This window comes from Phoenix dactylifera, chromosome 5, assembly GCF_009389715.1.
Source record: "Phoenix dactylifera cultivar Barhee BC4 chromosome 5, palm_55x_up_171113_PBpolish2nd_filt_p, whole genome shotgun sequence".
Taxonomy (NCBI): Eukaryota; Viridiplantae; Streptophyta; class Magnoliopsida; order Arecales; family Arecaceae; genus Phoenix; species Phoenix dactylifera.
The window spans coordinates 3,100,830-3,116,724 of record NC_052396.1 but is presented as its reverse complement, the minus strand read 5'-3'; the positions used below and the strand labels follow the sequence as shown (position 1 = coordinate 3,116,724).

Here is a 15,895-nt window from a genome sequence, read left to right as displayed (position 1 = left end):
AGGAATCAGCATGTAACATCCATCCTTGTTTCATTATAAATGTTGCCTCCTGAGCAGAAGGATGACGCTGCTTTTGTTACAAGGAGCAACTTTATATTGATACTTAAATCTGCCATGAGCTGATGCAATGGGTTGTACTTGCGTCAGAGGTGGAAGGGGGTTTTAGCCCCTTACCAATCTTCCACGGCAGAAAAAAAAAAAAAAAAAAAAAGGAAAGGAAAAGAAAAAGATGCATCCATTAGCTTGAATTATTGATTTGTAGATAAGTTAATGCTGCTTAGAAGTTTCAATGTATTTTAAGTGGTCAATTTGGTCAATGCAGCGATGTCAGACTATAAGTTGCCTAACGTTAGCTCAATCCTGGTTGATAGCCAACATACGTCAACTAACTAGATTATTTATTGATTTTATTTTAAATGATGAAGGCTAATTCTAACCGATTACCGAGCTCTGGTGCCCACTAATTCATAATAGATCCCCATCAATTTACCAGTTTCGATCATCTGGATTAATGTGGGTAAAAATGAAAACTGTCACCATCTATTTGCAAAAAAAAAATCCTAAACTAAAAGGAATAATTTACTATATCAACTGATTAGTGTTATCAACATGACCATCACATTTCTCTCTCGTCCGGTGGCAAGACCCTCCGCTATACAGCATCGGATTTTTATACTACTACTACAATAACAACAACAACAATAAATTCTCCTAGCACTTAGGTGCCTCTCAGAACCAAATCGCTCCTACAAAAAAGCACTGGGCTCACAATGGCTACTCATCAAGATTTGTACCGATCGGTACCATACCATATTGGTATTGAACTGCTATGCAGTTGCGTACCGTACCAATACTTGATACACCTCGCTATCTCATATCATACTGTATTTCGACACTGTAATAGAATGGCAGCGATACGGAATTCAGTACTGAGACGACAACCTTGTAGCTTATGAACTTGTCAAAACCTTTAGCTTTGGGAAGCAGCATTCCCATGTCGAGAAACCCTGTGGAGCATTCGACCAAGTTAACAATAGACAAAAGCACTGTAGACAAACATGAAATAATATTTCAGTGTAACTTGCCTTCCCAGATGGGATAATTCACGCTCTTCCAAAAGCAACTCTTGAAGTGGTCTGGTGTCCTTTTTCCTGTCATCATCAAATTTATGAAGAAAAAAAACTCAGAACTCTAGGGGAAAGACAGACTGAATGCAGAAATGCGAAACTTGGGACTGGAAAAAAAAAAGAAAAAAGAAAAAGAAAGCATACCTATAATCAAGAGAAAGAAGCTTATGATGAAGTGTGGAATCAGCAGAGACATATGTGACAACTAAGCTACCAGCATCTGGGTGAGGCCAGATACGAGAGGTTGGAAACCTGAGAACAAAGGTTCCTGGTCTCTGCACTCCTCTGGGACCTTTAAGTGCATTCTCAGCTTCCTCCCTGGTAATAAATCCTTCTATCCATTTGGGTGACATGCATGCCCACATAGTATTTATTTGTTCTTTTGACAAAGCAAAAGCTACAGGGTATAACCAGTACCACATTCTATCAAATTCTTCTTGACCCAATTGATCACCACATCCAGCAATTCCTCGCAAAACCTCCAGGTCCTGCATCATGAGATGAAAAGGCTACCATTCAAATTTGTTGAGGATTGAATGCCTAAAGGGGGTGTCCAAATTAGAAAAGAAGGGGAAATAGATGTGACCTCGTCTGACAAACCCCTGCTAGAATGTGCAATGTTCCTGAATCTTTTATCAATCTCAGGCACTGCATCTTTCCAGAGAACATGGCAATTGTTCTGAGTAATTGAGTTCCAAGTATCTGCCCCCTCTTGGAGTAACCGCCTTGAAATCAATATTTGGTATCTATGAAATTCACACATGATAAATGAGAAAGTTTTTTAACATATTAGAATTCTTATAGTTAGGAAAACTTCATAAGATTACCGATGATGAGAACATCCAGCATACAGGGAAACCTGCTCTGCGAAGTTAGTGATATCTTCATCATTGGCAGAAGTTATCATCTCTTTGAGTAGCATCAACCGCTCATGTGTGCCTTCTAAACAGTATTTAAACATGATAGCATCTGAAATTGGGTTCACAGCCTCTTTTGTCCATCTGGATTCGTAGTCCCTAGCATCAGTGCTCTCAGAATCTGATAGTGCACCATCCGTTCCTTCAAAATTATTTGACCTTACTTCGAGGCTTGTCTTCAGTGACATCTCATCCTACAAAGAGTGTCCAATGAGTGAAAAACTGAGTCAGCATTAGGGTATACACATGCAAATTTAAGAAATAGAAAATACATTTGTTAGTACATCTGTCAATGATAAAGATTATATGCCTGAAATTAGCAACTGATGTGTTAATTGCATGCATTATACCTTTTCCAAGATTCCATTAGCATCAATTGCTGAAGGTGATCTATCATGTTCTAGTTTAGAATGCTTCGACGGGGTATTGCATCTCAATACACTCTGATTCGATATGTAGAAGCAATCATCTCCATGGGCATCACGAATTCCTCTAGACCCATCATTGCCTTCGAGTGAATGAATTTCATCAAGAAGCACTCTTGTGGAAGCCAATCTTTTCCCTAAAGCCAATGGTCGGTTACCGCGATTCCTTGAGATGCAATGGATTGGATGGGAGTATGCTTCTAGAAATGGATATCTTTGTGCATGCATTGTATGAAAACAAACACGGAACAGCCTATTGTCAGATTTAGAAGACAGCTGCAACAAACAGAAAAAAGAAATTTGATAGTGAAGCCTAAAGAGGAAAAAACACAAGTGCCAATGCAGCTTCATACTTCAAGAATACAATGCAGATTAGAATTGGTACTTAATATCAGTGAGACCTAGAGATTTTTTATCATATACAACAAGCAACAAACTAACATCTTAAATTTTCAAGAAATAATCTCAGAGATGGGCATGCATCAGCAGTGCAATATGTAAAGATGATGGTTGAAGTAGGTTCACCAATGATGGACACAAATTGATTGGGCATGGCTTCTTTGTACGTATAAAGAACTCCAGATTCTACATGAGCCAAGCCTCTTTGAGAATCACCTGAGATATCTTCAGCTTAAAGGTTGCACGTCCGCGAAGAAGTGTAACAGGCCTATCCGTAGAAGGGTGCTCAAGTCCATCATAGCTGATCAGTAATGGAGCTTCTGCATCATCTCTATTCTTTTCAACAGGAGTTCCATCATCGGCATATACAAGTGAAGCAACAATCTGAAAAGACTACCAGATACCATTAGAGACAACAGAGTTATTTGGCCCAATCACAAAAGGAGTCAAAGGGGAAATAAAGGAGAGAGCAAAATTCGACCTCCATCTCCTTGTTTACAGACCGACCAAAAGCATTTAAGAGAACAACATCCAGGGAAAAATTCCTGCGACAAGATGCCTGCATTCAGGCAAAAATATTAGTGCAAAAAGACAATAATATTTTTTTCAAAAGTATATTCAAGTACACATTATGATTGGTATTAATTTGAATGTCAGAGTGAATTTATCCCCAATTTGCACATGATTTTTTTTTAAAAAAAATGATGTGAACCGTAGAAGTCACCGGGGTCCTGGGCATGTTTAGTCAATCAACCATTTGGTTTAGTCCCTGTCATGAAATTTAATATTGCAATTTTGTAGTACATTATTTCCCTCTTTGTCGGAAAGGAGCTTCTCTGACAGGCACTTTAAATAGCAAGCACATATCAATTGTTATTCCACCTGTCCACTCTACAATATTGTATTGGCAAGCTTCACAAATCATATTTCACTAGATCATCAACATAATCTCTGACAAACAACTCACCCATATTCTAGCAACATGCAGCTCTCTATCTAATGTTTAAAAAATCGACCAGGCAAACTTCTGATCTATGAATACTATTTGGGATGATTTTGACTAGCTTAGTACTATATATGATTGTATTGTGTAATCATACACATTGTATGTTCATCCATCATGTGTCAGATATAAAACATTGATATGACTTGCACTGTGTGAACCATTTCATCCATAGTGGAAACATTACATCTTTTTGTAGCTCTGAGACACTAAAATTTCAAAATAAAGTATCATTATAGAGGACCTTGAGAAGACACAAACTGGTACAGTGACAGATAAAAGGAAAGAAATCACAGGACGACACGAGCTCTATAATTTCAACATCATTATTCTCTACCAGCTAAGTCCTTATAAAAAAGACTACTGTTCACATATATAAAGCAGGAAAAGGAATTTCACAAGTTTAGACAATAAGAGTTTAGGACAAGGTACGCCATCTTGGTACGGGGCCCCATACTATTATTGTATCGGTATGACCGGTACAGAGGCTGGTTCGGCGTATCGAGTATTAGTACGCCCCCTATACTGTCTACTAGTATTGAACCGGTATGGTACGCCCTATATTGTCCATTTCAGTATGGTATGATGTACCATGGTTTAAGGTGCACAAAAGATGGTTGAAGACCCTATCAAAAATCTTAAAGATTCAGAAAACGAAAGGAAGTCCTTAGACATAACGTTTTGACATCATATCACTCAGCATCATGATGGTAGGATATTGGTAAGAATGATGGGAGATGCAACTCTTCTTATGAACCTAAGTAGCTAATGAACTACTATGCATGACAAACTTCTACTTACGTTTGCATAACATATAGAAGACTAGTCATGTATTGCTAGTTTGCTACAGATCAATATTCCTAAGTGCAGAGCATAATACAAAGAATAGATATGAAATAGACTAATAGAGTGTTCTCCTGAAAAAGGAAAAAAAAGGGGAAAAAAAGGTAATCACAAGATTATGTCGGTGATACATGTCTACATTCAAGGTATGTAAAAAATAAAATGAAGAAAAATGAATTCATCTCTTCCATGTTCATTGCTGAAGAATGAGTTCTTCTGGCATAGATTAGATTGTTTCAACACCACATTTGCATGCATTAAAAAAAGATGATTAAAGATCAATGTTATTAAATGGAATGATGCTCTCTTTTTTTCTGCTAAAGCGGGCATTTCATACAACACGGGTACGAATACACCCAATCGAATCAGAAAACAAAATGTCCCGAAAAGCTTCGGGCATCCCTCCCTCCCCAGTCCATAGAGTGCCTCCCAAGTGGCTCACGACATAGAGGTTCAATCTCTTGTATAGAGGTTCTGAATTCTTTAGAGTCTTCTAGAACAGTCCAAACAAACCTAAAATGGGTATATCACGACATTGGCTTCCCAGGACATGATAGAAACAACAATTTTCACACTCAATGTGAAACCACTTAGATGTGTAGCAATGAAAGAAGCATGATATGTCAAACAAATAGAATGTTTTTTCCCAAGTCAAAATCTGAAACATGGTTTGGTTCTCATAATTTGCTAACATATTTTCAAGCGCATTTGAACGTATGATTTCAACAACTTTTCCAAGAGCGACACTTCTCTAACCTTGCCACCAACAATGCTCCAGACACCATCCCCACATTCTTCAACTCCATCAGAGATGCCTGAACTATGAAGAGATAACTTTACTGGTGGATTCTGCCATCATATGAAAATGTTTAAATGGTTATATGACAATAGAAGCAACATCGTGAAAAAGTAACACATTAGCACCATAAAAAAAATATGCACCTTTACAAACTGATCTGTTATCAATGCTGATAATGGCAAAACTTGAGCACGATAGACATAACCATCAAGTTTCCGATCACTACCAAATAATTTTATTCTCTTCAAATTGTCCTGATACTGATGCTCATTGGATAGGAATGTTACAGGTTCCTGCCCGACTAGTTTTCCATCAACATGAAGGCGCATATGATTTGTTGCTACCTAATGCCAGTATATCAATTACGAACTATGTAACTTGCAAGTAACTGGAAAATCTACAGGCAGGTCTTGCCTAAACCAATTTCAAGCAAGGGCATCATTCAAACTAAAAGTTCTAAATAAGCAATAATTATCACACATGTCACATATCTGAAAGCTAAATAAAAGGAAATAACCACATACAGACATTCCAAATATGTGAATAAACTTAAAGCTGAAGCATCAAGTATTGTTAGGAAATATTATATGCTTCTGTCCTATTAATGCACTGATACCAAATGTCAGAATTATAATTAAATCAAGGAATGTTGAACCGGCCCGTACCGGCCGGTTCAGCCCGTACCAAACCGGCACCGATTCTGACCGGTCCAGTTCGGTGTTAAAAATAGGTACCACCCCGAACCAGCCAACCGTACCAGCCCAAACCGGCCCGTACCGGTTCCAAATTTTTTTGAAACTTTTGGATACGTGAACCAAGCCAAACCAGTGGTACCGGTCCGAACCGTTACTGGTGCCGACCGGTACGTTGGTACAGCAGAATTATAATTAAAGAAACAGGAGATTTTCATTCATTTACTTGGAAGTGTACATTTCATGTCATAAAAGAAAGTTTAATGCAGGAACGGAAGGAGAAAGAAGGCAGGTAGACAACAAATAAACTTGATATTTTAGAAGCATCATTTATTACTAATAAAGAAACAGCTGTCTGGCTACCATCCTGCTAATGTGAAAGTGGAAATACTAGTAGCCATATCATATTTCTTCATAATTCCATAAGCTTCCACAAGTTATACTTGAAGATTAAAATATATAGGCTGAAAGAAGGACTTAATATGACAAAAAACTTTCAATGCAGAAATTCACTTTTCCAAAAAAGCAGTGCATATCTTGCATGTCAAAAATTTAATGTGCATGAGTAAATGGATACAGGCGAAATGAAAAGGAAGAGATTTTTGAGGTTTTGTTATGTCGTGCATGATTCATGTAAACCTATCAAATTTACAATCTGATGATCAGTTCATATGCAGACCAGGATTCCCCATTGTGCCAAAAATACCTGAGTTAAATTAAATACCAACCAGGTAAGGATAACAGAAGCGCATAGGACAAGACAAAGTTGAACCTACTACTAGACAGAGTACATACAAATGACAATTAGCACCAGATCATAAAGTGTAGCTGCCAAAGGGTACCCAGAGAAATTTATTTTATCATTACAGTGGAAAAAAATAACCTTGCGACATATGCTTTTTGAAGTATTTTTACTCAAGTACATGCAAACAGTCATGCAATCATGCTTGCAACAGAAAAAGGTTACATGACACAAAACATATATTTCTGCAACTGTAGCCCAGGAATGTTAGAAATTACAGAACCCTACAATTTGATACTAGTGACATTTAATGTCATTGTTCCTACCATTAACAGAACTATAGCTGCAAATAAGAAAAGCTTATGTCTCTAATACATTTAAAGTGTTAGATGACCAATGAAAGGCTACTGAAGAAAGGGCCAGAAAGAATTCTTGCACATTGCGGCGACTCTTATTTACATGACTAGAACTTGCACTTATGATACCACATACCTCACACCCAACATGAACCCATTTCTCCAGTGGGAATTCGATCTTGGAAGATGCATGTGGCATGTCAGTCCATGTAAAGGAACTATCAGTAGATGGAGCTTCTTTATGTAAGAACATCAAAGGAAAGAGCATCAGCTTGTTTTGCTCACTCAGGGCCAGAAAGGGAACTTCACCTTCATTTTCTGAAGTCATCTGCATGTTCTGAAATGGAAATAAATTCATACAATTCCACCTTTCCATTAGAAAAAGAAGAATATATTAGTTAATGACAGTAAATATTTGAAGAAAAAAAACTTGACCTTGTGATGCATTATACTACCATTAAAGTTATAAAGCTGTATACTCCATGAATACTGTCCAGACAGCTTGGATCAATTTTATTTCCAAAGTGCAAGTATTTGGAATTTTTAATAGTTGAGGCTCAGAAGTCATAGCACTTGCATCAGAGGGTTGTTTAATAGGACATTCAAAAATCATGTGCAAAGTGTTGACACTGCAGACCAATGTGAGTTGGATTCTTCATTTTCAAAGTGCCAACAAGTGTCCTATTCTCACTTCAAAATGTTCAAAAGCATTAACATTCAATACTCATTAAAAAAAAAAATCATAGGGTAATGCAGCCAAAGCTTCTAAACTCTGATATATTGGCCATCTGGTGGGTGGCTGGTAATGAGATGGACTGATATCTCAGTGTTTATCTCAGGCAAGATGGAATGTGGGGAAATTTTAGAAAGAACTGAGTTAATTGTTTGGAGAGCTCGCACGATGCATATGAACCATGGGCAACATAGTAAAACTGAGACTGGATACTGTTTTTAAGCATCAATTATGATATCTATTTACTTGCAAAGCCCACATAAGATAGTTAAATATTGATTGGAGAATCTCGACGGATATACTGATTTTGATTCCTTCAATATCTCAGGATATATTGGTTTATACCAGCCAAGTTAATAGGGACAAAATTTTAGATATACCATGTTGGTGAGTGCCTAATACCAATACCAAAGGATGTCCTAACTGACATCTTGGCCAAGATGGAAACTGCGGACATAGCTAACTATAATAAAAAGAAAGCATGGGATTTGCAAATTCATTTTCATGAATTTAGCTAGATTAGACTAAGTATGTAAGTATAGGAAAATAGGCACAGATGCATCTTATTAACTGTAATAGTATAAAATCTTCCATACTAATGGAGATTATCAAAAATACTGGATTACTTAAATAAAACATAGATAGTATTTTGCAACATTCTTATCTATCAAGGAAATGAATAGGAGGGCCTTTTTACTACCAACTAGTCTTTGATTCATCTTCAGCCCCCTAGCTTTTCTCTTCCAGGGTAAGGATATATAGTGTTGCGTGGTCATGTGCAACGAACACAAAAGACAACAACACTAAGAAGCCCAACCCTGTTACCCATAAATTTTAAAAAAATGTATGGCTACAAGGAATTGGTGGGATTCAAGGGGCTGATATAATTAACAGTAGGCTAAAGCACTGACCCTCTTGTGTCAAGTGTCATGCCAGCAGCATGTAGCTGTTTGTTTGGTAATAGGGCTGGACCTCCTAGCATCTTCCTTTGTCTAACATCTGGAAGGAGAAGAGGAAGAACTGAAAAAATCCTAAATGAAAGTTGTAAGAAAGGATTGACTTGATTAAAAAGCATATGGGAAATAGGAAAACGTAGACAAGGTAGATAATGGGAAATGTATTTCAGTTCAAAAATTATGATCATGCATCTAAGGACTGGGAAAAAAATATCCATATTATTTTACCAACCAATCTAACAAATGAATAGCAAGTAATAATGGATCAAACTAACTGCAAGTATGCAGTGTAAGGCTTGCCAGTAAATATTTTGATCTTCAAATATTTACAAAGTAACATATATCCTCAGTGATGGTATATCATCAGTGCAGATGCGTGAATTATACTGTTGAAAAAGCCGCAAACCTTTTGTTTATATACAACCAACAAAGGGATCCAATAGCATTAACAGAACAAGAAAAGGCTATCTCGTCTCATAAAAATATTTGATAGGGATGATGATTGCAGAAGACAAAAAACTCATTTCCAGAACGGCTGAGAAAATTGATATTATACTCAACACTAACATCCATCCACAGTAAAGAAAAAAGCACCAACTAGAAAATAAAACAGAAAATAATTCGGATGCCAAGAGATAAACGGTGAATTTATCCAAAACCAATAGCAAGAAATCAAGATATCAACAAAAATTACTCAACAGGGGAACAATTTTATCACTGAGATAGAAATCAACACTGGAGGAAAAGAGCAGTCGCACTTTGGTTCATAATAAACCTAAATTCTTGCCATGTCTCCATATGTTTTATCTTAAAAAACCGCAACAACCGAAAGAAAAGGGAAAGCACGTATTCCCATTTTAGCGAACAGAAACAAGAAATGGCCTTTAAAAACCTCAAAAAAAAAATCTCAAGAACACGTAACGAAAAAGAAAAATAAGCACCTTGATAGACGAAATTCGATGCAAAGATTCAATCTTGGTACACAAAAACCCAGGAATTCTCGGCAACAACTAAAAAAACACCAAAAACGGCCCAAAAAAAGGAAGAAAAAAGTTATTTTTTCCCATCTAGGGAGGGTAAAAGAAGGAGTAAAGACCTGTCGAAGGATCACGGAAGAAGGGCGAGCGGAGCTCGAGAGGTAAAGCCAGAGGCAGAGGGAGAAGCCGCTGCCGCCATCGCCGTCCCCATCTCCTCTTCCTTCGCCGTCTTCGCCTACTTGATCAAGACTTACACGGAGATCTCTCAGCTTGGAGTAGTCTTCCTCGCGCCATTGCTCGTCCGCCATGGTCGGCCGCGCGGGGTTTTGGAGAGGGGGAGTGGGAAGAGAGAGCGAGAGAGGAACCCTTCTATTTTCCTGGTCCTGGCTTCCGGTTCTTCTTTTATCGGGCGTTATTAACGGTCTGCGCCCTCGTCCACCTGGAGGTAGGTATCGGGGAGAAGCGGCGAATTGATCCGGGCCATCCATCGCTGTGCGGGCCATCTCTCGTCATATTTTTGATTATGGGGCAAATTATTCTGGCCGTGCGATCACGGTTTTTGGATTGATTTCGATTTTGGATTTCCTTTACCATTATAACAGGAATGATACTTTATAATGAAAAATCGTCCCATGAATCAGAAAATAATTGTATAGATTCTTGAACAACATCTTAGATTTTTTTCATAAAGCCAGGCCCAAACCATCCATATATATTCAAATTCAAGACAATGATTGGAACCAACGAAAAATAATTAAACCTAAACTAATAACAGAAACAAAAAATGGATAATTAGCTTAATCGAATTTTTATTAGGTAAAGTTGATTGAAATCATAGCCGGATAAATAGCAAAAAATAAAAATAAATCTTGAGTTAAAAACCTATGCTTTAATATCGGTTTTAAAAAACAACTAGTGTAGGATGGCATGACTATATCTACCCATATTTATTATTCATCTTATTAAGACTATCCAAATAACAAGCACATATGCATGGCAAAGCATCGTTAAGTAATAAGCAATGGCTAAAACAAAGTTGGACAAAAATGAGAAATCATTGTTTTCATTATTAATTGATAGCATCCTCGGCTGGTTGCAGCTTGATGACACCTATATGGCAGCACTAAGCACAACTTTGCGCCATTGTTGAGCATTGATGTTATAGAATTGGTTGCGCAACTTGGGGAAGGGATTAAGTTCGATTAGAGCTGATGGCAAGCCTCCAAGGATTTGTTAGGATGCAACTTTGAAACATTCTTTAAGAAGTCCTCAAGCTTGGACTTGATGGTCGTGGCATTGGTGATTGTTTGGTTTATGGTGATGGCTTCTTGCAGCTATTTGTACGAATCTATTCATAGCCATTGCCGTGAGCATTGAGTCCAAAATAATGGAGCTCTCAAAGAATGCATCAGATCGAGCCACCAAGAACTCTTTCGAGGCTTGCTCATATCTTTACAAGAATGCCATAACAGCTCTTAAGTGCTAAACAGATTTCATTGCATCCAAAAGCTTTGATTCAGCTAAAGCTGAGATTGATGCTGCCTCAGTGGGAACAACTTGTGAAGCAGCATTCACGGCATCCATGCTAACTAAAGAGAACAATGATATCTCTAAGCTGACCCTCTTCTACAGCCATCACCAACTCTTCAAAGCGATTGATCTTGATTGTCCTCTATATTTGCTTAATAGAGAAGCAATACTAATCCACAAACAAACAAGATAGATTGAGAAAAGCAAAGCAAAAAATCAGCCTTTTATATTTGAATTCTCTGGCACCTCATCCAAGGTTCGCACTAACAGTCCCTATAACCTTATAAGAGATGTATATAATAGAATTCATTTATTTATTCCGAGGAAGCTATCTAGTGGCGATAGGCCGTTTATGTGGTACATGGGGCATTTGTTTTGATCTGTGACATAGACATTAGATATGATTTATATTTTATAGTTGTAATTGGGAAAATAAGGAGCCTACTCTTGGAAGCTCCCTTTAAAGCAAAAGAAGATAGCAGATGTGGTTAGATTATGATCAGATGCCGTGGGGATCGAGCATCGACAAGATGTGAATTTTGCTCTCAAAACATGGCGGCCGGGTATAGGTCTAGGGAGCTCGAATTTTAAAGCTCAAGTGCTCCAACCTGGATCTAGCTCAGAAGTATTAGATCTGAGGCTGACCCCGCATAATATATGCTTTCAGATGATCAAGGCTCAAATAGAGCCTGGATCTCTATCCGTGGCTGTAAAAAGCTGAGGCCTAGCCTGCTTTTTTTTTTCTTCAGATCAGGTTATTAACAACCCAAGCTCACGTCAACCTTGCTATTACCGAAACTTTGAACAAAGTCACGGGGTCTAGAGAATAAAAATGTCGGCAGGCTGCTTCTGCTTTCCCACCCGTGATGCACCGCAACCACCCTCTGTTTGCTGTCAAACTGCTGTAGATTTCCTGTCCTCATCCTACAACCCACACTCTCTCTCTCTCTCTTCTCCCCGGTCCCTACCGTGGCATGCCAGGTTTTGGCGGCGAAGAAGTGCCATGACAGCCCAACGCCCACAAAAGAACCGGCAGCTCCAATACAAGCCCAAGTATTTGTTGCCGCTAGTGGTGGTCCTGCTCGGCACCACTACCGAAAAGGCTTTACGACAGAGGTGCGCGCCACGTCACGGGCCACCTTAGCGTATGTTTCTTTTCTCTCTTTTTTCAACGGAGTCTCACGCATAACATCCACTGTCCGCATAACCCCCACCATTGAACCAAACAAACCTATCAAAAATGGTGAGCTGCAAAGAAGGTAACCCAATCAGTAGCTCCGTTTATCTTTCTATAAACGTGTGAAGCCTGTTTGCAGCGGAGCTTCCAACGGGCAGTTGCGAAAGCAAGCCTTCGGCGGGCTTCAGCTCCCTGCATTGAAGTGCTCGGCGGAAGGTGGGAGAGAGCGGGTCTTTCCTCTTACGTCGAGGTGACGAGCTGGTACATATGGAGTAGGGTATAATTTTCTACTTGCAACAAGCAAGTACACAGACTCCATGGGACACTACTTAGATGCCCAAACAAAAGATTTTTTTTTTGTTGTTTTGTTTTGTTTTGATGTAACGGTTGTTACTCAGATGAAAGGGTATTTAGATAGCGGAACATGTTACAGGTGGGTGCATGCCCAGGCAAAAGATTAATGACAATTAACATATTAAGCAAGCAAGCAGAGAAGATCCATCTTTCATCCCAGAGACGCGGTGATGGTTAGAGCAATGTCAGCAAGCCTGCTATAATCCTCGTCCTCCCTCGCCAACGGCGACAGCAGCAGATCTCCGGCATCCCTGAATGCATCCTCACAGTTATCAGGTGCGTCGAGTGCCGCACTGAGAAATGTCACGGCCTCGCCGTAAAGCCTGGCTTCCAGGTTGCGGATGGCGTCGTTCAAGTGGTCGATCGCTTCCGAGTACACTTCCGAGCAAACACTGAGGCAGTCTTTTAAGGAAGGCTTGGACTCCACCACCATTAACTGATCTATACTGGATTCAGTGCTTGTAGCATTGGCCACGGACAATCTCGCCGCGATGACCGCGAGACCATGGGGATCTGCAGAGCTGCTTCCTGGATCTGTTCCGAGAGATGTCACGCAATATTCGTAGCCGATGTTGGGGCGGGCTGCCGCGACGCTCCTGCAAATTTCTTCGAGGATGGAAGCTTTGGCGATGGAGGAAATAAGAAGGAGAGAGAGGATGATGGTGAGAGAGAGAGGGATGAGATCAGTCCTCATTGTTTTTTTCTTTCCTCTCTTTCTCCTTGTCTCAGGGGATTGTGGGTGAATGTATGAAGGGCTGTTGTTTTTAGAGCGTGAGAACTGAGAAGCGAGAATGAAGGCAACTGGCAATATATAGAGGAGGTTTGTGTTAAAAAATGGATGCTTGGTGTGACAGTACGTAGTTTATCGGCCATCCCAGTAACTTCAAAAAATCTATAAACTATTATAAGAAAAGTTTTCTATTTTGCTTCGGCCTCGGCACCTTGATAAAGGTTGCAATTCTCAAAGGACTAGAGAAGTTCACATGTTTGAGCATCAAAAAATGGGCGAAAGTGATAGACCGGACAATCTGCACTTGAATTTTATATGTCATACCTCGTCGCAGCCGCCCAGGCTTTGGATTACAGAATGGGTTATTTAAGTGCATCGAGCCCTGTCAGGGATGGGGAGACGGTAAGCGTTGCAGTCTCCAACCCAGTAGGCTACTCGGTCTTGGTTTCCTGCATGATAGGGCAGGCCGGAACCCAGCTCAACCCAAACTTTGATGACAAATACTTGAGCTCGATTTGTTTTCTTGGCGAAAAAATTTGAAGACATGTTGGATCAATTAGCTCGTGTATCGCCCAATGATGGCTGTTGCTGAAAATTGGACCCGGGAGGCGACCGTCAGCTGAGAAGGAGGAGCTCCGATGCTGAAATGGCAGGTGGCGGTCTGTCGGCGAGCGGCGTCCTCCGGAAGACCTGCAACAAGCCGATGGCCGGGGTTTCCGGCGCCGGCCCTCCGATGCTTAAGTCAGAGAAGGACTTAATGGAGAAGAAGGAAGGAGATATGTGTTCCTCAGCTTTTTTGAGTCCAACTCCCCCTAAGATAGGAGGGTTCCCCTTTTATAGTGGGGTACTGGATTACCTATGATATGACGGGGCGAAGTTACCGTATGATTGAGCATATCGTGTGAATTAATGCACGATCGTGCGAATTAATGCCTTACTGTAGGAGATCAGGTCGGAACCAAAGAGTTATCATGGCTGATCAAACTCTGCCAAGCAGATTTGCCGTGGAGGGCTTGAGATCCGTAGATCGCAGGAGACAGCAGAGCATGGTTACTGATCGTACTGTAGGTAGATACAACCGCAGTAGACAGGTCGGGCGCCTGGACGGGCGCCTTCGGGCACGTGCTAGCCACGCGGTCATATATTCCGGAGCGACTCATTTTCCCCCAACAATGACTTTGAGATATATACAAATGGATGCACAAATGCTCTAAAAGAAGATCCATCATTCTTACGCACGAATCCCGCCCAAGAAAACAACAACCTTTCAATAATTGCCGATCCCTTGAACTTCCCTTTCAATTTCTGTGGGATATTCCTGCAGGAATACCTCTTGGAGGAAAATCCAAACGAGCCCTAAATAAATTTGTTTTTGGCCCAGCCCATGCTTCTATTTGTTTTTACCAGCTTGCAATGTAATCCCTTGTCTTACTCCTAGATTAGGTTTCAAACATGGGTTGTTAAAATGGAACATCATTTGGAGTCAATGAAACGGGCTCCATGGGGCTTAGACTGAGATGGTTACAACTCTTGGGCCATCGAAACACCACTAGTTGTTTTTTGATGAGCTACAAGTGCACGTCTTTCAAGATCTGAGCTATTAGATGTGATTTATCATCTTTAAATTACCTACTTATATAAAATCACATGATCTAAAGACCTCTAACCCATTTATCAGATAGTCAAAAATGGATAGTTTAAATATTATAAAATAATATATATTTTTTTGACCATTTGATGTATGGATTAGAGTCTAGAAGCCTGTAAATCATATGATTTTTCTTGAATAGGCAATTTAAAAATAGTAAATCACATCCATTTGATGTAGGATCCTTTAAATAGTCGATTTAGATTTTATCAAATCTAAATAGAGAACCATCCGAGTGTTGCCGGGTTATCAAACGCTCACTCTACACGTATATGCACGCACACGAAAATGGCAACATCTTGGATATTGAAGATTATTGATTATTAATAAGTATCATAAAAATGCACTATTGGTTCTCCATATTTTGTTTTCAAAAAAGAATACCTACCGCAGATAATGAAAGAGTACACCAACAGCACCTCTACCATGTTTACCAATGATTTTAAGCACCTGGTGTTTGACCCGAGTCTGTACGAACCGTATATAC

General features: G+C 39.6%; 2 protein-coding genes across 6 annotated transcripts; both read right to left on the bottom strand.

The window, feature by feature from the left end:
- Window positions 1-561: 561 nt before the first annotated feature.
- On the bottom strand, window positions 562-10,360 carry LOC103704633 (SH2 domain-containing protein A-like). Of its 5 annotated transcripts, XM_039126520.1 has the most exons (13): window positions 10,089-10,180; window positions 8,948-9,035; window positions 7,440-7,640; window positions 5,657-5,857; window positions 5,471-5,563; window positions 3,350-3,427; window positions 3,085-3,252; window positions 2,395-2,745; window positions 1,955-2,238; window positions 1,714-1,873; window positions 1,272-1,615; window positions 1,086-1,151; window positions 562-1,007 (listed from the first exon to the last, which is right to left on the bottom strand). In XM_039126520.1, exons 3-13 carry the CDS (start codon window positions 7,635-7,637, stop codon window positions 971-973), a joined length of 1,980 nt encoding a protein of 659 aa, XP_038982448.1. In that variant the 5' UTR covers window positions 7,638-7,640; window positions 8,948-9,035; window positions 10,089-10,180; the 3' UTR covers window positions 562-970. The 5 variants fall into 5 exon arrangements, with proteins under 5 accessions (XP_038982448.1, XP_008786220.3, XP_038982447.1 ...); XM_008787998.4 differs by lacking the exon at window positions 8,948-9,035 and having other exon boundaries at window positions 10,089-10,360; XM_039126519.1 differs by lacking the exon at window positions 8,948-9,035 and having other exon boundaries at window positions 7,440-7,631; window positions 10,089-10,360.
- A 2,650-nt stretch (window positions 10,361-13,010) lies between these two features.
- LOC103704632 (putative invertase inhibitor) lies at window positions 13,011-13,853 on the bottom strand. The gene has a single exon (XM_008787997.4). It carries the CDS (start codon window positions 13,722-13,724, stop codon window positions 13,182-13,184), a length of 543 nt encoding a protein of 180 aa, XP_008786219.2. The 5' UTR covers window positions 13,725-13,853; the 3' UTR covers window positions 13,011-13,181.
- Between the last annotated feature and the right edge of the window lie 2,042 nt (window positions 13,854-15,895).